Raw genomic sequence first — 24,838 nt, 5'->3', positions numbered from 1 at the left:
TAGTTCTTGATAATGGTCGTCCTGTAATTCTCATTCTACTGGATTTTTCGAAGGCTTTCGACACAGTGTCACACTGTGTTATGTGTAACAAACTAAAAACAAAATTTAATTTTTCGGAGCAAGCAGTAAATTTAGTGAAATCATATTTAACATCTCGAGCTCAGACAGTTTTTTACAATGGCACTTACTCCAGTTTTTCACCGATTTTATCAGGAGTACCTCAGGGCTCGATTTTGGGACCGCTTCTATTCTCTTTGTATATAAATGACTTAACCGATGCAGTTCGAAACGGTAAAATTCATTTATTTGCAGATGATGCCCAACTATATTACGATTGCTTAAATACTAGTGCCATGGAAACATCAAGGAATATCAATGAAGATCTACAACGAATTCATGAATGGTCTTCTAGTAACATGCTAGCGCTCAATTCAAAGAAAACAAAAGCAATATTTATAAGCAAAAGTTCTTTTCATGAAACAGTGAAACCACTTCTACTTATGAATCAAGAACGTATTGAATATGTTCAAAATGCCACAAGTTTGAGTAAACATATTTAATCAAGTTTTGAACGGGATAAATTTGCGTTGTCGCAATGTGGAAAAATATTCGCTAGTTTGCGTTCACTTTATGGAACAGCATGTTTTCTGAAAACCAATATTAAATTATAATTGTTTAAAAGTCTAATACTTCCACATTTTATGTCCCGTGACTTTTTACTTTTTCTTGGTTTTCTTTCAATAAGCTTAGAGTTGTTCTAAATACGTGTGTACGTATGTCTTTAATTTGAACAGGTTTTCAAGCGTTTCTCACCTTCAACATTTCCCAGTTGGGTGTCGATTTAAAAACTTCAGTAAATTTCGTTCTTGTTTATTTCTGCATGGTGTACACTCTACAGAGTACAAAGCAACCAGATTATTTATATGAAAACTACAAATTTCTAGAAGCAATAGAGTAAGAAAATTCGTTTTGCCGCGACACCGCACGTCTAAGTATAGAACTCATTTTCGTTCGAGGTGTAGTTCACTGGAACACATTGCCTAATAGTTTATCAAAAGAAATATCTTTCACGGCATTTAAAAGAGGTTGCATGCAGCATTTCAAATAATAGGAATTATATTAATTTAATGAGTAAAATAGTAAAAATATCAGCAAAACCAAAATAATAAAAGCGCTTATTCTACTAGTAATAATCAATGTAACATAAAAAAGACTGTCAGTCTTAGGTTACGAAATTTTGGTCAATAAATAAATAATAAATAATAATCTCCTTCCAGAAGAAAGTTCGTACATACAATAATATTATCTAGCCCTCGTTTCCCAGTTTGACCCAATAGATGGGGAGAAGAGCCCGCCCTTTATCCACGAGATGTTAACAAAAGGAAGTTGGCGAGTCCACTCTTTCTATCCAAATCGCTTCAATCGGGTGCCCTAATGGTTATTTTTTTATGGTATATAATCATATAGTCAATCTTCAAGAAATGTTCTGATTTAGACCGGGGAATAAACTTCATTCTGGTTCAAACATCGAGAAATAGACATATCTGTAAAGATGAAATAAAAAGACAGCTTTATGAAGTTCTGCACCATATTATGTCAAAAATATGGGAAGACGAGGAAATGCCTGCTAGCTGGTTGGACAGCCTCATTTGCCCTCTCTTTAAGAAAGGGCACAGACTGGTGGAGTGCGCCAATTACCAAGGAATAACTCTCCTTAATTCGGCGTACAAAATTATGTCCTGTATTCTGTTAAAGAGATTAAGACCGCTTGAAGAGTCATTCGTCGGCGAATACCAAGCAGGTTTTCGTGAGGGACGATCAACGACGGATCAAAGGTTTACCCTGAGACAAATCCTTGAAGAATTCCGGGAGTACAACTTCGACTTCGAGTCGAGTCAAGTACGAGACACTGAAGACGGCCTTACAGTTGAGGTCGAAATACGTATCTGTCAAGATACAATTAAGTGGTGGAATTCAAGGGGATTGTACAAACTCGTCTTATGACAAGTGAGAACCATTTTTACTGGATTACTTCCGATATTCTGGCTACGTGCCCGGCCCACCGCAGTCTTCCGATTTTCGCGGTGTGAACGATGGATGGTTCTCCCAACAGCTGATGCAGCTCGTGGTTCATTCGTCTCCTCCACGTACCGTCCGCCATCTGCACCTCATCATAGATGGTACGCAGCACTTTCCTTTCGAAAACTCCCAGTGCGAGTTGGTCCTCCACGAGCATCGTCTAGGTCTCGTGTCCGTAGAGAACTACCGGTCTAATAAGCGTTTTGTAGATACTACTTACATTGACCTCTCTTGAGCCTTTTCCTATCATGTACTTCGTCTTCGTCGTGTTGATGACTAGTCCAATCCCCTTAGCTTCGCTTTTCAGTCTGATGTAGGCTTCCTCCATCCTCTCAAAGTTACGTGCCATGATATCAATGGCGTCGGCGAAACCAAATAACTGGATGGACTTAGTGAAAATCGTACCACTCGTGCCAATCCCTATGCTTAGTATTACTTCCTCCAAAGCGATGTTGAATAGCAGACACGAAAGACCATCACCTTGCCGTAACTCTCTGCGCGTTTCGAAGGGATCCGAGAATGCTCCTGAAACTCGAACTACGCACATCACCCGATCCATCGTCGCTTTGATCAACCGTGTCAGTTTATCCGGATATCCGTGTTCGTGGATTAGCTGCCATAGCTGGTCCTGATCGATTGTATCATATGCGGCTTTGAAGTCGATGAATAGATGATGTGTGGGAACGTTGCATTCGCGGCACTTCTGCAGTACTTGGCGAATGGCGAACACCTGGTCCGTGGTGGAGCGTTCACCCATAAAACCAGCCTGGTACTGCCCCACGAACTCCCTTACAATTGGTGCTAGTCGGCGGCATGAAATTTGGAAGAGTAAATACCTTGCAGGCGGCGTTCAGCAATGTGATTGCGCGGTAGTTTCTACAATCCAGCTTATCGCCCTTTTTGTAGATGGGACACACGACACCTTCCATCCACTCCTGCGGCAGAACCTCATCCTCCCAAACCTTGGTAATCACCCAGTGCTGCGCTCTACCCAGTGCCTCACCACCGTGTTTAAACTGCTCTCGTGGTAGTTGGTAAACTCCAGGGGCTTTGTTGTTTTTCAGCCGGCCGATCTCCTCCTGGATTTTCTGGAAGTCGCATGTCCTGCGCGCGTGTTCCTAGGTTCATTACCATACCGCCACCGTTATCTGCCATATCGCCATTCAGGTGCTCTTCGTAGTGCTGCCGCCACCTTTGGATCACCTCACGCTCGTTTGTAAGATGTCCTTACACATATCGGGCTGTGGCACAGATTCAGTTCAGATGCTACGGTATCATCAAAGGCCTGGTGTAGAGGTTTCTACTTTATTCAGAGTCCCGCCAGTAAACATTCAAAAAAAAAAAAATTGAAATTTTCTAAAATTTTAAGATGGTATTGGCTAGCTATGTTGTTTAATTGTTGTATGAGGTATTTTTTAGTTTTTTGTGTCAAGTACGAGACATTGAAGACGGCCTTACAGTTGAGGTCAAAATACGTATCTGTTGATAACACAAACTCGTCTTATGACATATGAATACATTCCACTAAAAGCTTAAAATAATTTTCTTTTATTATGCGTCCACATGCATGAACAGAAACGAAAACTGCAAGCAAATGTTTAACCCAGCAGGACATCTCAACAAAGTAGAACTAAATGCCCATTGTGTCGTCGTAGCGAGTACGACTAGTAGCTAATTATTAATTATAATTATTTGTTTTCAGCCGTAGCCTCAATCAGGAATAGTAAGAAGTCGTTAGTAAAATTGACCTAACATGGTAGAAGGTCAAGGCGATGATGAAAAACCGCACCGTTTGGAATTGTTTAGAGTTACGCTTACTCTCTCGTCTCAGGGTGGATGGATTCAACAAAAGAATCCCCGATGCGGATGAATGAGGGATTTGTAAAGTGAAGAACCGGAACAAAAGATTATTATCAAACAAATAATTATTCTGTTTTGGTGGGAGCTGAATAAGAATAACAGTCTGTTCATTGTAAGCTCGTAATGTCCCAACGAGATTGAAATTATCTATTCAGTGCTCTAAACACCTATTCCATATCTGTATAATTGATGTATCGTCTCTCTATGATTAATCTTTTCACATTCAATGTTTGCGAATTGAACCATCGGACAACAATTCAAAAATATTGCACTACCATTGTATGAGCAGCTATCAATTCTTATCACAAGAGCGGCTCACTCAATGAACACTGAGAATGTGATTAAACTGTTGCTCTGTGTGAGTAGAAATAATCGAATCTTCTACTCTTGGTTCACCGTCGCCGTCGCTAGTTAGTCAATGTTTTCCAGTTCTTCGCTTCTCTCGCTAGCAGGTGACATAAACCGAGCGCCTTTATTCGCTTTTGGTGACGTAACTTCATCTGGTGGATGCTGTTTCAGTTTCTTCCGTAGTGGCACACTGTTGGGAAAGTTACAGTTCCATCTGAGAACGCTGAAAACGATCGATTTTTGCACTAACCCATCGTGAACCAGAGACGTGCGGAAGCATCACGACACCAGCCGGACAGGTAAGGTGGAATGTATGTTTGTAGGATGAATTAAGTCGAGGATTTTTTTCTCTAATTCAATTTCGCAGTCACGGCTAGATGGTGTTCACAAAGTCTCATGATTTTTGTATTACGGACACTGTCTGGCTTTCGTTTTGTGACATTAAAATATTCAGTGTCATTCAATTTTTCTTTCCTTTGCTATTTTCATTTTGCTTTTGCATCCTCAGTGGATGACTGGGGACTGAATATATATCTAGAGAGTAGAGAGGTATATTGTTGGAGTGGGTCGAGTTAGTTACAGGCGGCATAAGTAGTGGAAAAAGTCACGAGTACAAATAAGATATACATTGGTTTACTGTAGTTAGATACATACTATTGAATGTTATTTTTTATTCTTTCTCACAGTAACGAAATTAATTTAGCGAGTCTATTTCCCAAAAACTATTGAAGCATAATTTTCTTGTTTTTGATTTAACGTCACGTTTATATGAGTAACTCTGAGACATAAATGTAATTGATTTTTTTTCGCCTGTTATTTTTATTCTTATTTCAAACAAGTTCATATCATGTTTTGTAGTAGTAATAGTAAAATTCTTCTTTATTTACACAATTTTTGTTCTACAATTATTTTTAACATGTACAGTGATCGGCCGGCTTGGCCCTCCAACTTCAATTTTAATTATTATTATTATTATAGAGTTTTGGCACTTCCTCAGCAAGCGTGCTGGGAATTTTCACCTACCCCGGGCAATCTGAATGCCAAAGGGGATTAGGCTCTGTGGATCTCATTCGCCGGTTGACTTAAAATCCTATAATAAACGTTTGCACCGGATGTATTAGTTATGGTGGTTCAGGAATCTTCTTACGATGCTGCAAGTTCCAAGAACCACTGTCTTTTGGATGCTATGGAGGTTATGAGATAGTTCCAGCTCTCCTAAGGATCTCAGAAGAGATTTCAGGACTATTCCGGTAGCTGAGATAACAACCGGAATTATACGCACGTCCTCCAGGTGCCACATCTGCTTCAACTCCTCCGCCAAGTCGTGGTACTTCGTTATCTTGTTGGAGAATGTTGTTTGGACATTATGGTCTAGCGGTACAGCAATGTCGATGAGGGTTACCCGCTTCATCCTTTTGTCGTAGACCACAATATCAGGCCGATTGGCACGAATGAGGACATCCGTTATGATCTCGCGATCCCAGTACAGCTTCACGAAACTATTTTCCAGAACCGGGACAGGCACATATTTGTAGTAGGCGACAAACTGGTTAACCAAGTTGTGCTTTAAAGCAAGCTGTTGGTGCACAATCTTGGCTACTTCGTTATGACGACCGAGATAGGCTGAATCAGCTAAGGCTGAACACCCGGACACGATATGTTCGATCGTCTCTCCTACTGAATTGCACTTCCTGCAGCGGTCCTCCACGTTTTCGTGCAATATATAGTGCCGATAGTTCTTCGTCGCAATTACCCGGTCCTGGATGGCTACCATGAATCCTTCTGTTTCCGAGAAGAGTTCACCCCGCACCAGCCACGTATTCGACGCCGCTATGTCGATATATTCCAGCTCCAGTTGATGGGGGTGCGTCCCATGTAACTCCTTCTGCTTCCATGATGCGATCATCTCGTCGACAGATTTGATGTCGCAATTCAGCTGATAGTCCTCCTGCGCCAGATGCAGGGCACTGAATCCGTGGTCAGCTTCACACACAGCGCGATAGATTTCGTGGCGGTTCTGGCTTTCCACGAAGTATCTTCGCAACTGCTGGATCTGGGAAACACATAGTGTTTGTATATCGGTGACGCCTCTTCCTCCTACTGTACGTGGCAGGGTGACTCTCTCAATGGACGATTTTGGATGGCGCATGCGATGCTTAGTGAACGCCACTCGTACTGCTCGTTCTAACGCCTCCAAGTCAGTCTTGGTCCACTTCATCACCCCGAAACTGTATGTCAACAAGGGCACAGCAAATGTGTTTATCGCCTTCACCTTGTTGCCGGCCGACAAGAGGCTCTTCAAAATACCGTTGACACGATGCAAGAACTTTTCCTGCAGCTCTTTCTTGATTGTCGTATGGCGAATTCCTTTCAGTTGCAGGAAACCTAGGAACTTGTACGTTTCGCCTTCAACCATGTTTCGAATCTCCTCCTGTTCGTTGACGCGGAAACTGTCGGCATCCACCAGGTGACCCCGGTGTAGATGTATGGATCGACATTTATCGATACCAAACTCCATCCGGATGTCGTTGCTGAATACCGTTACAAGCCGCAGAAATTGGTGCAGCTTCTCCACAGACTCCGCAAACAGCTTCAAGTCGTCCATAAAGAAGGTGTGGGTAATGTTTGTACTCCTTTCCCCACTCTTCAAATGATAGCCATAGTTGTGTTGGTTGAGTGCTCTGCTAAGAGGGTTCATGGCAAGGCAAAACCATAGAGGACTAAAGGTATCGCCTTGGAATATGCCCCTCCTGATGCTGAGAGTCCTGGACCGTAACACCTTTTCTCCGTCGGTAATGTGTAGGGATGTGCTCCACATCCCCATAGCGTGCTGCATTAGCCTGATGACGTTACCGTCTATCTTATACAACTGCAGTACCTTAAGAAGGTACGAGTGAGGTACTGAGTCGTATGCCTTTTTATAGTCGATATAAGCCATGCTCAGGTTTCTTTGCTTGTGGGTGGCCTGCCCAACAACGACTGCATCAATGATGACCTGATCCTTGCAGCCTCGTGTGTTACGTCGACAATTTTTTTGTTCCTCGGTCATCAGGTTGTTGACGTCGCAATGGTTCTGCACCCTCCTCGCTATTACCGATGACACCACTTTGTACAGACTCGAAAGGCACGTTATTGGTCTGTACTTGGCTGGGTTCAAAGTGTTCCGATCCTTCGGCAGAAGATAAGTGACACCCCTAGTGCTGAATTCCGGTAGCTGCCCGGGGTTATCTAGTACCGTGTTGAAGCATTCCGCCATCCGCCCGTGGACCGTTGTGAGCAAAATCGGGTCCTGGTGCAGCCCAATTCCTGGTATACCGAGTAGCCTCACGTATGTCTTGGGCGGTCACGTTGATAGCGGTCATGTCTCCAATTCCACCACAATATTGCTCTTCTTCTGCCATCCACACCCCATCGCCGTTGTGTATGACGGGGTTCTCCCATAGATTGGACCAAAACTGCGTGACTTCTCCAATCTCCGGAAGGCCCTCGCCAAAGTCGGCTTTGTCGTTTCGGATGTGGTTGTAGAACTCCCTTTCGTTGATGTTGAACATTCGATTTTGCTCCTTCCTCTTCGAACATTCTCCATAACGTCGCAGTCGTTTAGCAAGAGCACTCAACCGCTGTACATGGGTGTCGAGGATCTCAGTTATGTTCGCCTCGGTGAGATCACGGAGTTCTGTGGGTTTCACAATTTCAGCAACATTCCGAACTAGCCTAGTTGATCGATTCCCCTGCTTGTACTGTGTTAATCGACCAACCTTTGACCACAGTGTGGCGATGCGGGTCTCCAGACGTCGCATCCACGCGGGTTTTCGTGCTTTGGGGCGTGCGCGTCCATCACTCTCACCTTGTGGGCGCGTTCGCAATCCCAACGTTCTTACAACAGCCACTGCAGCCGAATACACGATAAATTGCAGCTCCTCAAGGTTCTCCACGGTTTCCAAGTACTGTGGCAAAATATCCTGGTTAAGGATGCTTACTGTACTCGTCAACCGATAGGAGTACTGCAACTTGGGTATCCGGTGTCGAGACATGGGGTCTGTCCCACGGAACTGTGTAACTGCTGTGCCCATATGATTAGCTACACAGATAAAAATATGTTGTGATTTTAAATGTATTTTCATGCACATATTTGGAGCATGCAAATAAACGTAACATTCAATCGATCTTACTGTTCCTCTAAATCGAAATAAATTTAAATCGAGCCTGCTTGTAAAAATCAATCAAATTTAATTGAATATCGAGTGTTTATTCGTTTGTTGGGACTAGCTGCAATTTTACACGTCGTTGAATATTCAAAATTATTTGCTGTGTAGTTCGTCCTTCAATTGCTGTCGTTGCAATTCCACTGTTGGTCCTGGAGCGGCGGGTGCAATCGAATCGCGACGGTTACTTGCGATTGATGCATCCAACCCAACAGAACTCCTTCTCGACGTATCGCTCGATCATGCCTCCTCCTCCTCTCCTAATTCCCTCTGCACTTCCCGCTTGATGTACTCTACGTCTTCTGGAGTCAGCATATTATGTGACATAATAGCTCTCTGGCGTGTGTACAATTTGTTCTGGTCAAGCTGGGGTGCAAACCGAGGGAACCTCTCATTGAACATCTCCAGCATCGCCGGTCTGCCGGACATATCCGTCTCCATCCTGGTGCAAACGTAGTAGCAACGGATCACGTACTGATTCATCTCCCTTGTCCACATGATCCGTTGCCGTCGGCGGCCCGCTAACGTGAGTGATTGACGTCGATCAACCACAGCAACATCAGCAGGTGCAGCATTGCCTTGGTGATTTCTTCTGCTGCCGTTTCTGTTTTGCCTTGTCGGCACGGGCTGAGCCCGATGACTAGAGGGTCGCTGTTGCACCTCTCCTTCCTCTAGCCGCTGGCCGCTCGCTCTGCCCCCGTTCCAGGACCAGCTCCAGTAGGGGCTCCCTCCTCGGGCAATCGCATGGGTGGTATTGTTCTTGAGCGTAACTCCATATTTGGGTGTGCTTTCATTCCCGGAAGCTACGGGTTCTGTAAAGTTATTTAATTCTTTACAGTGCTAAATAGCTAGGTTCAAGCGCCAGTGCTCGCCCGAGGGTGGTTTTTCATTGGTGCTTAGGAATTGGGCCTTCAGCTCCCACCTACTCGAAATGGTGGTTTTTCATGGACGCCCAGGGTATTTCACCTGAGCTCCCACCTACTTATTATTATTATTATTATTATTATTATTTTTATGTTTCTACTTAATTTTTAAAATATAATGTATCATGACGGCCTTCAGGAGGCGCTAGTGTGTTTTTTAAAATTTGATAACCTAACTACTATGTACACTAATATTTACAATAAAAATTTGATAACCTAGATTGGAACTAGCGCCCTAAGCGCTTGTTGGTCCGAGTGCAAGCAACGGACCTTAAACTTTTCTTTACACTCACCAAAGCGTTCATGTAAGGTTTTTATTCCGGCCAGACGGTGGACCTAAGATGTTCTTGTCCTGGGAGGGGTGTTGAGGATCATCCTCAGGAATTTGTTTTGGACCCGTTGAAGTTTGAGGTGGTGGGTTTTGGCGCAGCTCTCCCAGACCGGGATGCAGTATTCGATCACAGGGAGGATGATTTGCTTGTAGACAGCAAGCTTATTTTTCAGGGACAATGACGACCGGCGGTTGATCAAAGGGTACAGTAGTTTCAACAAGACGTTACACTTTGTCACCGTTTTGTCAACCTGTTGCCTGAAAATAAGCTTGCTGTCGAGGGTCAAGCCAAGGTAGTCGGCCTCATTGGCCCATTCCACAGTCGTGCCATTGAGGATGATTTTACAGTCCCCAGGCGGAACAAGTTTAGGGATTTGGAGTGGGGAAACTGATGACCTGGGTCTTCGCCGCGTTGATACAGATCTTCCAGCTGGTGAGGTACTCTGTCAGGGCATCCAGGCCTCGTTGGAGTTTTGCCACTAGCGCTCTGATCACTCTACCGTTGTAGACGATGGATGTGTCATCTGCGAACAGAGACAGAATGCCGCCTTCTGGAGGTTCTGGCATGTCGGAGGTGAACAGATTGAAAAGCAGGGGCCCGAGGATACTGCCCTGGGGAACGCCTGCGACGATGTTGTGCGCATTGGAACTCGCTCCGCTGATTGAGACCCGGAATGTCCTTGCCGACAGGTAATTGTTGATGATTTTCACCAGGTAGCTGGGAAGATTGTAGCGTTCTAGTTTGTACACCAGGCCATCATGCCATACATTGTCAAATGCCTTCTCGACATCGAGTAAGGCCATGGCGGATGTTTTTGAGACAAACTTGTTCCGTTTGAGGACGTTGGTAACTCAGGTCAGTTGGTGTACAGTTGACCGACCGCGTCGGAAACCAAACTGTTCCTCGAGCAAGATGTTGAGATTTTCGGCAGACTCAAGTAACCGGTGATGAATAGCTTTTTCGAATAGCTTGGATAATCCTGAGAGAAGGCTGATGGGACGATAGCTTTTGGGTGAGGAAGGATCCTTCCCAGGCTTCCGGATGGGGATGACTTTCGCTGACTTCCAGGCCGATGGGAAGTAGCTGAGCCGGAGACACTGATTGAAGATCAGCGAGAGGTGCTCAAAGAACGGCGCACTCATGTGTTTGAGCTCGAGATTCAGGATGCTGTCGAAGCCTGGGGCCTTCATATTCTTCGATGATTTGATATAGGCCGTCAATTCGCCAGCTGAGATCTTCAACTCCTCCGAGAAGTCGTTGGGAATCAAATGGATGTTGTTAGCATGCTCGTTGACGGCTGCTTCGTGTGGACTGACGATGTTCTGCCCAAGATTGTGTGAGCTGACTAAGTGACGACCTATTTCAGCGACCTTCTCTGCAGGAGTTATCAAGCGATCCTTAGAGCCATTATTGTCTAGTGGGATCAAAGGTGGAATGGGCCGAGGCTTGGATTTTAGAATTTTGGTCATTTTCCAGAACGGCTTAGCATAATCTGGGAGAGTGCGGATCTTATTCGAGAAGTCGTTATTTTTGAGGTCCACCATTCTGGCCTTGATAATTTTTGTGATTCGATTGCAGCGTGCCTTAAGCTCAGGCAGTCCAGTACGCTGAAACTGCCTGCGAGTGACATTCCGCAATCGAATCAAATCCTTGGTGAGTGTATCGATGTTCAAGGAGTTGCTTACCTGCCGAGCCGTCGGTACGTGTTGCTCTCGGGCCGCCGTGATCGCCTCCTCGATAGCGCACAGCTGGCGGTCGATACTTTCCGGCGTCTCCGGACGCACCTCGTAGTCGACAGTGTTATCGACGCACTGCTGGAACCGCTGCCAGTTCACTCGGTGGTAGTTCCGCCGTAACTGCTGGTGCCGATTGACCGAGGAGCCCAGTTCCGCCACCACCGGATAGTGATCCGAACTGAGCTCCTGGTATACAACCGGCTGCGAGACGTGGTCACTCAGGTTTGTTATGTAGTCATGTTTTGTTATCAATATCACGGCTTCTTCCCGGGAATCACTAGAAATCGAGATTTTAGTCCTCAAACATGACCATTTTGTATGAAAACCAGCGAATGCCTTATTACTATTTGCGGGGGTGTACTGTATCACGCATAAAAAAGTCTACATAAAGAAATCGCATATTTTTGGTCGCAACGAAAAATTATAAGCTACGACCAGCTCCAGTAAAAAGCTACTTCGATATTTTTAAAATTTGGCCGCTAGGGTAAAGTGACCAATAGTGGACCCCCAACCTATAGTGGACCCTCCAGCTATTTTTGCAATATTACTGCACAATGTCAACATTTTGCTATGAAATTCTATCGGGAGAACCTACCTTACAGTCGTATGATTTGATTACATGCGTTGGAAATGCTATGGAAAGTCAAATTAGATGATTTTTTACAATTCTATAAAAAATAAACACGAGAGTGTCCATTATAGGAATATTTTGAGGGGTCCATAATAGAGAAGAAGAACGGTCCGAAACGGGACATGAAAATCAAATGAAGTGTCGACTATAGGGAAGCAATTTCCTATTATGGGCGAATTCAGTTAGACTTTAAAATGTTAATTTCAATGAAAAACGTCGTGTATTTGGGTGTTTTATGTATGTATCGTGAAGAGGGGATGCAGAGCTTGTTGGTAGATATCAAGCAGAGTTAATATGTTGAAAATTTCTAAGCCTTATGACTGGAAGAGCAAACTTCCGCTACTAGGGGGTCCATTATTGGGCATTTTACCCTACGTGGTGCATTCCGGCGGCGAATGCTTGGATAGCACGTACTATTTGTACCAAGATGAGTACACCACTAGGTTTTCCAATCTGCCAGATTCAGGATTCAGCCATCTTGGATTTTAGTACGGAAGAGCTAGCCGGTTTGTTTTCGTTTTGCACTGAAAATGAATTTTTCACCCCCGCCGTCTTCTCTTCCACAAACTTGGCAGGTTGGAGCACCTACTACTATATTCATCTTGATTTCTCGCTTAACTTTTCAAAAGGACCTAAGTAACATTTTTTTCATGAATTAATTTGAGTACTGCAATCAATAGAGTAGAGTGGGGCAAGAGTGCGCGTGGGGTAAGAGTGTTTTGAAGTAATAAAAAAAGATAAACTAGCAACACTGCATCAGTTTGACAGGTATTATGGCCAACTATTATCATGTGTAATTGTAAACGATTTGAATAAACAACAAGGGAGATATGCAGTTAGGTAACTTTTTGGTCATTTTGCTAAAAATAATTGGGTTTCCGCAACTAGTATTTCATTACCATATATACGTTCAATCAGGTGGACATAATACCATTTCAATAACCTATTGTATAGAGTACTTTATGGTGCAGAACACCAATTCGGTTGGTTTTCCAAGAAGTCAAAACCATTACTTGAATAATTTTCGGGACTGTGGGGTAAAAGTACGCAGGAACCGGTGGGGCAAGAGTACGCATAAGAATCTTCAAGTTATGATGTCAAACCCGTATCTCCGGCCGAAATAAGACTTCTTCCAAAACGTAAATATCCACAACTAAGAAAAGAGGGACAGAATTCGAAATTATCACAAGTTTTTAGGATAAGTTGAAGTAATTCGGTGTTACAAAGGACTTAGCAAACAAAGCACTGAAGCGAAATAATGAAATTGTATTAGGACATACAAATAGTGTAAGATAGGGGGGAGGGGTGATGAAATAGCCAAATTTTACGTTACGTGATTGGTGGACTTTCTTTAAGGAAAATGCCTTTGTATACGCCACGCGAAACTAGATATATATTTTTACCTGTGTAGTTTTTTGTATTTATAAAAAACAATGGTTTTTCGTATGAAAGTGCACATTTTTAGGACCCCCTCCCCCTTTAAGAGTTACGTAATCTTTAAATATTCTCTAATATATGCTCATTAAACATCAATTAAATGTTATTAACTCTTATTTGTATTATTATATACTCAAAGCACATGATTGGATAAATGCGTACTCTTACCCCACCCGATGCGCACTTTTACCCCACCGGTGGGGTAAGAGTGCGTTTTTCACTTGTCTTGCAATAAGGGTTCTACTAAAACAAATCTCAATAATTTCAATATTTTTTTCACTGGGTAACATAAAGGAAGAGTATATAAATCATCGACACTGATTTGATATGCAGAAGCTTGCTTCATAAGGGCCACATGATCGATTGAAAACTAAGTGCGTACTCTTGCCCCACTCTACTCTACATGTTGTTCTGTTGATTGCACTATTCAAATTAATTAATGAAAAAAAATGTTACTTAGGTCCTTTTGAAAAGTTAAGCGAGATTTGTACTGCGGAGAAATTTTTCACATCTGTGAGAGCCTGAGACAATATAAGACTATACGCAGCAGACGTTGCGTTGTCCTGCACAGTAGTGAAATTCCCAATACAAATCTCAATTTTAGATTTTCACGATTTACTCAAACTTACTCGTGATTTAAGCATGAAGAAATATATCAACCTGTCGGAAATAACGAACATATCTGCTGAAAGAATGAAGAAAATCAATCGAGCCGTTTTCGAGTTGTGCGGATACGAACACAGACCATTTCATTTTTATTACATAGAGAAGTAGAATAAGAAGATATTTATTAGCTATATGAGTTTATGCCAGATTGCAAATTTATTTCTATTTCCCTTCAGCCTAAGCAACATGCATTTATGCGTGATTGGAGCCGGAGTGGTCGGATTGACCACCGCACTGGAACTGCAGCGTGAGTTTCGCAACGCCAGTGTTACCATTCTGGCCGATCGTTTCGAACAGGATACATGCAGCGATGTGGCGGCCGGATTATTTCGACCCGGAACGAGCTTTTCCGGTCCGACAGAGGAAATAACCAGGTAGGTTAGTTTAAGAAATTTAGTTTTTCTTCATTCATAGGAATTTTGAGAAACACATATTCAGTTTTTCACTTGGCGTAGATTACTCAGGCACTTGTTGAGAAAGGGGGGTTGAGAATCACTCTCAGGTCCATCGTAGGGACCTTCCGTAGGCAATTATAACTTACAAATAAACGACTTAAACATCGCCTTAACATAGACACACATAAAAGGAACTCAAACTAACACTTTCGAATAATCCAATTTTGGTTAGAAAATAAAAGCTGAACCAAATAAGGGACCAGTCATTTTGAGCAAATCTAGGTATACTTTAATGGCCATAAAACAAGAACTGAATTTGATTAGTTGCGTTGTTCTTCGGAGATACAACGATAGCTGGAGGCAAAAGTCGCGATTGAACTCCTCATTTCGTCACTCAGACCGGATATATTTCCGTTGACTGGTATTTAAAGAAAGCCGGATGCACCGACTGGGAATTAATTTGAACGCTGGTTCAACCGACTGGCATAAAAGGAAACAGCCGAATCGAGTTTGTGTGGCTGTAACTTAGTCAATACTCAAAAGTCATGACCAGGTAAATAGAGTGGAGTTACATGTTAGTACTTAGTACAGGGGAGTATGAGGTCCCCTCAGCTGACCTTATTGAGTTCTGCAGCTTGACTTAGGATGCGGGTTGAGATTCCAAGGAAGGGGAGGGGGGGTGGTGGGGTGTGGTGAAATGGTTTTGTCTTTAGATACACTTGGCAACATTGGCAACATTTTTGGCCGTATTTTTGCCGTCTTACATCCGGTTTCGGGTATTGTTAGCTTAGATTATGAGTAGATCAAGCATCGTATGTATTTGAAAGTAACAATTTTCCATTTTTTATGTACTAAAATTAAATTTCTTCATACTCTTCATACTCAAGTAGGGTATCCAATCATGGTTTGAACCAAATGGCAGGCATCAGATGAACCGTCAAAACAAAGAAAGATTAGTCCATTATTTTTCTAACAAACATCCTGGGTACACTGTTCATGGTTTGAACTAAATTCGTATCATGGTTTGAACTACTGGCAGCAGCTCCTAAATATTATTCTAATTACATTTATGCATTAAACGTTGAGGAAACCTACACACTAAGTTTTTGTTTTTCGAGCTCGGCAAAATCGGGCACCGCTGTAGCTCAGTAAATTTAAGAACTGAGTCTCGGCATAAAATATCGTTTCATACAGTTTTTCAGCCAAATATTTACCGTATGTCAGCAACCGAAACGTCATTTTTACTGAGATTTCGGCAAAAAACTCGGCGGTGCCCACCTAGGGAAAATAAACAAAAAATGCTGAGATCCCGGCGAAAAAAGTTATATGTGTATAGAAAAGAAAATTTGTTTTACTATTCATCTTCTCGCATTAGTTGTTAGCTTAGCTTGACTGACTGTACATATCAATGGTTGCTACTCCGTGATTGCCCAGAGCTGGTGCGAATTGCACTTCAATTCAAGTGCACTCTCAAAGTGCACGTTCCAGCAGCTCTCAAATGTTGAGCAATAACGGCGCTGGCCAAGTGCTTACAGTCAGTTGGGAAAGGAAGGGAATTTTAATGCGTGTGTAATTGTTGCTACTAGAGACCGAGAATACCTCTGCATCTCCACAATTACCACGGGATGGAAGTTGTGTTGGTTGAGTGGAGTAATCAGAAACATAGGTCGGGATTCACCATGGAAAGTGATGAAAGTGACCTAGGCAACTTCTTTTTTACATCAAGGCAACTTGCCGTGAATCGCATATTTGTCCCATATGAATAGGAAACCCAGCAAAGATGGGACAGATATGCGATTCACGGCAGTTTATATACAACAAGTATCTTTAAATCCGATTTGTTAGTTCCATTGTTTACCCATCGTAAGAATAAACTATTCTCAATCCAGTTGAAAACCGGAATTGGGGGATAGCGAAGTTGGATTTTTCTCACAATCCGTATGTTAAACCTAACTTCGGAAGTGGTGCGCTGTTTTCATATCGCGAAGCGCTATTCAGCGCACCACTTCCGAAGTTAGGTTTAACGTACGGATTGTGAGAAAAATCCAACTTCGCTAGCACCCAATTTCGGGTTTCAACTGGATTGAGAATATCAATAACTCAAAGTGAGCGATTGGCCATAATAATTGCTTCAACGCGAGGATATGCAACGCTCACTGCGAATGGGTGACAATGTACCATAAAGTTTATTTAAAACTATGTGAAAAATCATCACCAGTAAAACTCAATTGTCCACGAGCACCGTTTCCTCTATTACAATCGAGTCCTTCAGTTTAGACGTAGATTGTACTGAAAACAAATTAGGATATAGGGGGATTGTTCGGCACTCCATCTCAAAGCTCCCATGTTCATCGCATCAAAAACAAAGCAATGAAGAGGAATTTGATTTGTTTTCGTGATTTTCTTTTCTGCCGTGAGCACGCATGTTAACAAAAACAAGCGATGAGAGTGTTGTATTTCTTTGTTTTGCGATGGTATGAACATATGCTCAGTGAGATGGAAAATCGAACAGTTTCCCTAATTGAAGCTGAACCGTTTTTTGTTGTTGTTTAAATATGACGAATAACAGTTTTTTTTCTTTTTTACCTTGTTAAAAACCTTAAATTACCCCCACTTAATGATAGTCTTCTGTACCGTGCTAATGCGTGTGTGTTTCGAAGATTTTACAAGCTTTCTGGCCGCTCTGGCAGCGAGATAATTGTCAATGTAACGTCCAAACTTCTGGTCTTCAAATCCTTCGACCGGGCGCAAACTCAGCTGATCATCCTGTCGTGGGGAAATATTTGTGGTGAGCCAACAGAAAATAATCTGTTCGTTACCGCCAGACACCCGCTTCTACTCGTCCATGGGCAATATTTCATCACATTTTATCCTTTTTTTCCTTTCTCGTACAACAAAGTTGTACCAAACTTTTTATAGAAGTCTCGGAGACCCATGATGTTATATACCAATCGACTCAGCTTGTCTAGCTGAACAAATGTCTGTCTGTCCGTGTGTATGTGTGTGAGTGCACACAGAACCGAAAAACATTAGCCACTTTTTCATATAGTAATTCTTAACCGATTTTCTAGCAACAAGTTGCATTCGACAAGTTGCCTTGTTGATCACTATTGAATTTTATAACGATTGACCATTGCGTTTAAAAGTTATTAAGAAAATGGAATCGAATTGTATAAGCGCCATATAAGGTTGGTGTTTTAGCTAAATGCGAGAAAGGCTTTATCATCACTCGGTGAATTAAGTTAGGTTTTGCCTTTCTCGTACAACGAAGTTGCACCGAAAGGCTATTATTTCACTCCGAAAACGAACTTTTTATAGAAGCCTCTGAGACCCATAGTGTTATATACCAACCGACTCAGCTCGACGAACTGGGCACATGTCTGTCTGTCCGTGTGTATGTGTGTGTGTGTTTTTTTTCTTCCCAAGCAATGGAGGGGGAATCTGCTCTACAGACATCCTGGGTTGTCCAGGAAGTGCGGGGTTAGGGACCACCTCCAACAGCAAACGAGGGAGGCAGGACTACATCCCCGACCCGCTAAACCGTTTCCATTGCCGCCAAGCCTATAGTCCCCTCGGTACAACCAGAAAGTAATGCTTCAAAGAGGGGGCAGTGCACAACGCACCCTCGAGGTTAGCTGCGTGTCCTTACAGCACCGAACATCGTAGCTCGCTTTTTTAGAAGAACACCATGGTATCGTGCCAGCGCATTGCCGGCTTTCCAGGTGGCCTTACCACGCCCTATGTCCTCGGAAGGTGGGAAGGGTCGACTTCGCGCCTGCTTCCCTCTGCACGACTGGTATCAAGAATGATGATGCCGCGTGCACCCCAAATTGACCTCTCTGCGACAGGGTATATTCGCCAACACACAGAGGGACTTGCCGACGCGGTCCCTACGCCTGGCCCAGCCTTGACGAGGACCCCTTTTCCGTCCTCGGGCTCGGAACCTGCCCGGTTGACCGGCGCCGCGAAAGCGACGATACCACGTTGTTCTTCGCGCGACCACTTGTTCGATAAAAGGATCGAGTTCGACCACAGAGCATGACCACCGGTATGACCCATGAAGCCGAATTTGATCCCTTGGACCACCTCTTATTTGCGCCTGAACTATCCATCCTTGAGTCCATGCGCCTTCTGTGTAGCTCCGAGACGATTTGGGCGATAGCCGATAAAACAGCGTTCTAGCCAACTTCATCTTTACACATCCTCCGAATTCATGTGGCAAGCATGTGGTCACGCATTGCGCGAAAACGTGAGCACACGAACAACACGTGTTCCGCCGTTTCCTCTAAACCTGCGCACACCAAACATTCGGGCGAGGCCGAGCAAGCCAGCTGCGTTACCTGCACTGTGATTTTGCAGCACGCTTAAACGCCGGGCACTTCGAACCCCCCATGGGGTGCTTGCTGTTCACAGCTTTGCTGGAACAAATCAAACAATTGGAAGGGTTCGTGCAGCATTGTGCCTTATGTCCCTCCAATCCGCAGCGTCGGCAGAGATTGCTTCTGTCAGGGCCTTTGCAGTCCCATTGCTTGTGCCCCGGTTCCAGGCACTTGAAGTAAACTTCGGGTTGCTCGTATATGCTCACAGGGCATACCGACCATCCCACCTTGACGCTCCATAACTTGACTATCTTGGAGGCGTCCGCTGCAGATAGCCGAACCAATGCTACCTGTGTCCCTGCCGGACCTTTCCGTAGCCGAACGGCTGCGGTGGGCGTCCACTTCACTTTACACTGTCGCCGCAGTGCCGTGACGAGCTCTTCGACTTCGGTGATCTCGTCCAGGTCTTTAATTCTTAGATTCACCTCCGTCGTGAGTGCCCTCACCTTGACCGTCTCGCCTAGGACTTCCTCCGCCAACTTCTTGTAGGCGGCGCCCTTTAGCGAGATGCCCCGCTTCAGCTCGAGGATCATCTCGCCAATCCGGGTACGTCTTATTCGACGTACGTCGGCGCCGAGTTCACCGAGCTTGACGTCACTCCTCATCGCCGTCAAGACGTCCGTGTACTTAGCCTCGTCCGTTTTGATGACTAGGGCATCGCCCCTGGGGCGATTGGCGCCTACCCTATACTTATTGCTACCCTCATTCGCCTGGGCCTTCTTTTTGGCCCTTGATGTCTCTGGTTTCCTCTTGTTCTTGACCAGGGTCCAGGATGCGTCATCCCCCTCTATTTCCCTGGTCTGATGCGGCTGAGAGCTCTCAGCCTGCCGTAACCCCTTACCACCGTCTTTCCTGGGTGGACGGACCTTTCCAGGTCCTTCCTCCCCCGGTTTTGGAGGTACCTGGCCGGGGTTCAGCTTCCCAGCCCCACTACCCTTGTTCGGGGTATTAACTCTCCACGTTTTGGAGCGGCCCCCAGGGAGCTCATCCCCTGGAGACTGTCTCCCCCGTTTTTGTGTCTGTTCCGTTGGAGCAGTCACCCCCGACGTGCCCGCAAATACTTGAGCCTCAGTCTGGGTAGACTTGGGCACCATCGTCTTCGCTGGCACGCCCTCGGTCGATTCGACCTTGCCCGAGTCCGCGAATTCTTGGGCCTCAATCTGGGTTTACACTTGGCTGTCCCGAAAGCCCTCTCCAACTTGGCGTCCAGCATCGACTTTCGAAGTTTCAGCAAGCTCCTCTTGAGTTCCTTTCTGATATTATGCTTCGATGACGCAAAGTCGATGATGGCGTCCAGCTGTTCCGTCGCCACCTCGAAGGCCGAAAGCCCATCGCGTTTGCGGTTCATCGCCTTCACAAGCCATGGGCCGTCTATAACCTCTACCGGCGGAGCTGGGAGATGGTTAAGTGACCCACGCTGGCGCTGCGCACTGAGCTGCCGACTATTGCCTCTGGCCTCTTAGGCGGAGACCTGAACAACCCACCTCTTGCGAAGGGGTTGTCGCCTACACTACTACCACTAATTAAAGAATTGACTTGGTTTTCCATTTTGGTCCTACGAGTTGCTCGGGAAAAGAGGTCCACCACGCCCAGCATAACGCGGTAAGGGTCAATTACTGTGGAGGGTGCCCAGGTACCCCACAGGCTCCGTTAAAGGCCTAGCTCATTATTTCACCCCTGGCCATGCATCCCCTCGGCACGGGTCGCTTAACGGCTCGGGATTAGGGGTTGAAAAGTTATGAAGAAAATGGTTCATCGAACCATATAAACCCCATATAAGGTTGGCGTCTTAACTAAATGCGAGAAAGGCACGCGTTTTACTTGTTCCAAACCATGATTTAAAAAAAACTATTTTTTTCGACAAATTTTCATCCTTTCACCCTCGCGAATTGCTTTATTTTCGGAGTTATTCGTAAAATTGGCCAAATCGGGAACATGGCCAAAACCGGTACAGTTCCCCATTTTTTGAGGGTCGGGCCGGGAGTGTAGATCCAACCAAGAAAGATTCGAAATCCTCGCGTGCACAATGGCGGAACCCGGACAAAACCTCATTTTTTTCGTTCGGTCATGAAGCTTATTTTTTTAATTTCACTATTTCTGAATAAGAAGGAGAAGAATTAAAATAAGAAGATTGTAAATCTAATTTTTGTTGAAGGCTTGTTAAAGTTAATGCTGTAATAGCGGTTTTCAACTTGAGGCACATGTACCTTTGCTGACCCCAGGGGGTACCTCGGAAAAATATGCATAATGGCGAACATTGAATTATAATTACAAATACATCATTTATAAGGTAGAAATTAATTTTGAAACTCTATACAGTTATTATACAAAGTCGTTTTTACCTGTTTTTTATGTGGTTTTTAAATTTCCAGCTAGGAAAATTTAAAAACCGCGAAAAATCGAATCGATCGGACGAATTTCTGGAGTAATATCCGGAGGATTATCCGAAGAGACTCTCACCGTTATTAACAAAAAAAAAATTCTCCATCAAAACTTATACCTGGAGCTGAATTCTGGGGCTATACTGCATCTCTGGACGAAGTTTTAAAAAAATCGTAGGGCCCGTTTTGGAGTTACGCCCTTTTTAAGCCGTAACTGACATATATCAAAGAAATGCACAGAAATTCAGTTTTGCCCCCATCTAAAATTTTTATCGTAGGGTTCAGGCAGGCATTTTCGTCTTATCGTCATAGTCTCAAATATCAATCAAATAGAAGCTTTTTTGCCAAATTCATCCGTACCCAATCGTAAGCTCAGGCGAAACGTTCTGCTATAGTGGAGTTCTAGCAAAATGACGTTGCTTTCATTGATTTTAGCCCCTATGACGATGGACGGAAATACCTGCCGTGTCCCTATATGAATAACCATCTGATATTTCTCTGGAATTATTTTGGGGTTTTAGGAATTTTGGTCGTAAATTCAAGCCACACGATTAAAAGTACAACCGAAACAAAATCGTATAAAAACAGTCAAATACATATTTCTCAACTTCCAAGGTGTCGTCAGCGATAAAAATAGTTTTTATGTTACAACCAATATTTTTTTATTCTTTATTTAAGTGATTTTTTAATTTTTAAATTAAGTTCATTACTAGTTACAACCAATAGAATTCTTTGCAAAAATGTTGACGACGATAAGTGAAATGAGATTTATCAAAGAACATTTAAAAATTAAGATTAGTTTCATCTTTTTCTACATTCAATCCTTTAGCCCAGTGGTGTTCAGCATTTTGTGCGTTTTTTGCCTTAATTTGCTTGTCACACAATAAAAATGAGCTTTCACCTTACAAGTTAGTACTTGAACGAAAGCTTTCAAATATATCTATCAGCTGAGGATATTAAAACGAATATTGGTGTTAAAATCACTCCGTACGACTTGATCAAAGTAAAATTACCCTGCGGCCCGCGGGCCGCACTTTTGTTTTGCTTTGATCGTTTCGTACGGAGTGAATTTAACACCAATATCCGTTTTATTACCCTCAGCAGATAGATATATTTGAAAGCTTTCGACCAAGTGCTAATTTGTATGGTTAAAGCTCATTTTTATTGTGTGAGAAGTAAATTAAGGAAAAAAACGCCCAAAGTGCTGAGCACCACTGCTTTAGCCAATTAATTATGATTATCCCTTTACGTTCAAATAGTAAACGGACAATATTAAATGTACACATGTCCTTTTTTCTGCAATAAATTTCAGCTTGCAAGAGTTGGATGTTCTGATGTTCAAAGTTATGGTTCTACATGTGGCGTTAAAGTTGATGTGGACGGAAACCGATATATTCTCATTGTGCCATCCCTGCGCATGGCCGAATGAATTAAAAAATCCTTTTGTATGAAACTTTGTGATATGATATGTGGAGGTCTTCGGAAGATCCAAACTGTCCCAAGAAACATCGAGCTTATGAATTGCGACATAGAACCCAGGTGACAGTTCATATGAAAAGCAAGAATTGAAAAACATTTTGAAAATGCTTCAAACCCGTTACAAAAACGACAGATGTTATCAACATAGGGTATTTGTTCCATTATTAATAACATGCTCCAATAACCAATTTCAGACTTAGAGAAATTACATATTAGAAAAAGTTTTAAGGTCATTTAAGCAATACATGTTTAAATGAGAACACAATTATACATACCATGTGAAAAAAGTTATTAACAAATAAGTCTCATGTCTCATGACATCGAAATGACATTTCCCGTCACTGATCATATACCAATAACTTTCGCAAAATGGATGATTTCGACTTGATCTGTGTCATTTTTTAATGCTCTCGTGCATGCTTACTGCTGCCTACGAAAACGAGAAACAATGCCACGGTGTGTCTGTGACCATTATTAACGAAAAAAAATGTCCATCCATTCTGAACTCGCCTTTCGAAAGATATAACATCCAGGTGTCTGCTATGAAAATTTCAAAATCTTTCATCTAGGGAATCGAAAGTTATAGCAGTTACAAATTTAATGATTTTTGCGTTCGATATCTCACTAATATGCAACCATATATACCGTGAATTTCCTCCTGATTACATCCAAAAAAATTATCATCAAATATGCACTTTGCAACCTCAATCAACTATAACCTAAAACCTATTCTTTGAATAATAGAAAAAAAATAGCAAAAGATGTTAGAGATAACATTGTACAAATATCGATGGCAAAATAGACAATACAACCAAAATACAGTATTCAGAATTATTGCACTTGAATCTCCTAATCATACCAAAGTTTGAATATTGTCTATGACAGACAAGTAACTACACTCTGTATGATGATTCTGCTTTTATTAAATATGATAATAGTTGGTAACATAGAATACCGCGCTGAAACAATTTTGTCTTTCATGGGTACTGGGTAGTTAGTAAGACTAGTAACCAACATTTAAACAACAATGTGCATCATTTGTTGTCAGTTATACAACCATCATCCAGTTCGATTCAAGCAGTGGTACGAAAACGAGTTCCATTTGGAACAAAAATGGGAAAGGCTAGATCACACGAGGAAAACCGCCTTTCCGAGAACGGTAGACGGAAAAAGCATATATGCACCACTTCGGAACGTCTCAACAATTTAACTGACTTGCTGCTGAACTACGATACATTTACTTCATAAATTAATGCATTTACTACATAAATTAACTGACACAGGGAATACTAGTATCCGACTAGAAGATGGAAACCATCGCATTTCCATGAAGCCAGGTAAGAAAATGAGAGATTTCAAAAGAGTGAAACTATTTAAGAAATATTTCACTGTCATGAGACGATTTTAGTACAATTCCATTTAATTTCACCAAATCATATTACATATCGTATTTCGACCTCAATTGTATGGTCGTCTTAAGTTTCTCGTACTTGGCTCGACTCAAGTCGAGACACTGAAGACGATCTAACAAGTCAACAGACTAAATACTCACGCTCCTATAATGTGGACGTGTACTATACACATATGGAAGTGTTGGCTTGACAAATGGATTGCGAGTGATTTGACTATGCGTCCAATTTAGGAATCTCGAGCTCATTCAGTAGCCTCTAGGTTGCGAAGGCCGATGGGGGTCCTTCGTAGCTTAGTTGGTTAAAGCGCTAGTCTAGCGTACTGTAGGGTTGTGGGTTCGAGTCCTACCGAAGGGAAAGTGGTTACCTCCAATACAATTTTCAATTTATTATCTTCCACAAAATGTACATATTCACATATAAGTTTTCATAACATTGTAAATTAATTTATGTAGTAAATGCATTATTTCATGGAGTGAATGCATCGTTTTTCAGCAAATCAGTTAAACTGTTGAGACGTTCCAAGGTGGTGCATATATGCTTTTTCCGTCTACCGTTCTCGGAAAAGGCGGTTTTCC

At 43.0% G+C, this 24,838-nt stretch overlaps 1 protein-coding gene across 1 annotated transcript in view; it reads left to right on the top strand.

The window, feature by feature from the left end:
• The first annotated feature begins 4,341 nt into the window (after window positions 1–4,341).
• Window positions 4,342–24,838, top strand: part of LOC134210286 (D-aspartate oxidase) — a 107,058-nt gene continuing 86,561 nt past the window's right edge. Inside the window, exons 1-2 of the mRNA XM_062686333.1 lie at window positions 4,342–4,586; window positions 14,394–14,591. Coding sequence (XP_062542317.1) covers window positions 14,404–14,591 — 188 coding nt within the window. The 5' untranslated portion in view covers window positions 4,342–4,586; window positions 14,394–14,403. The remainder of the gene's footprint in view (window positions 4,587–14,393; window positions 14,592–24,838) is intronic.

The sequence above is a fragment of the Armigeres subalbatus genome, chromosome 2, assembly GCF_024139115.2.
Source record: "Armigeres subalbatus isolate Guangzhou_Male chromosome 2, GZ_Asu_2, whole genome shotgun sequence".
Classification (NCBI taxonomy): Eukaryota; Metazoa; Arthropoda; class Insecta; order Diptera; family Culicidae; genus Armigeres; species Armigeres subalbatus.
This window is presented reverse-complemented; position numbering and strand designations above follow the sequence as displayed.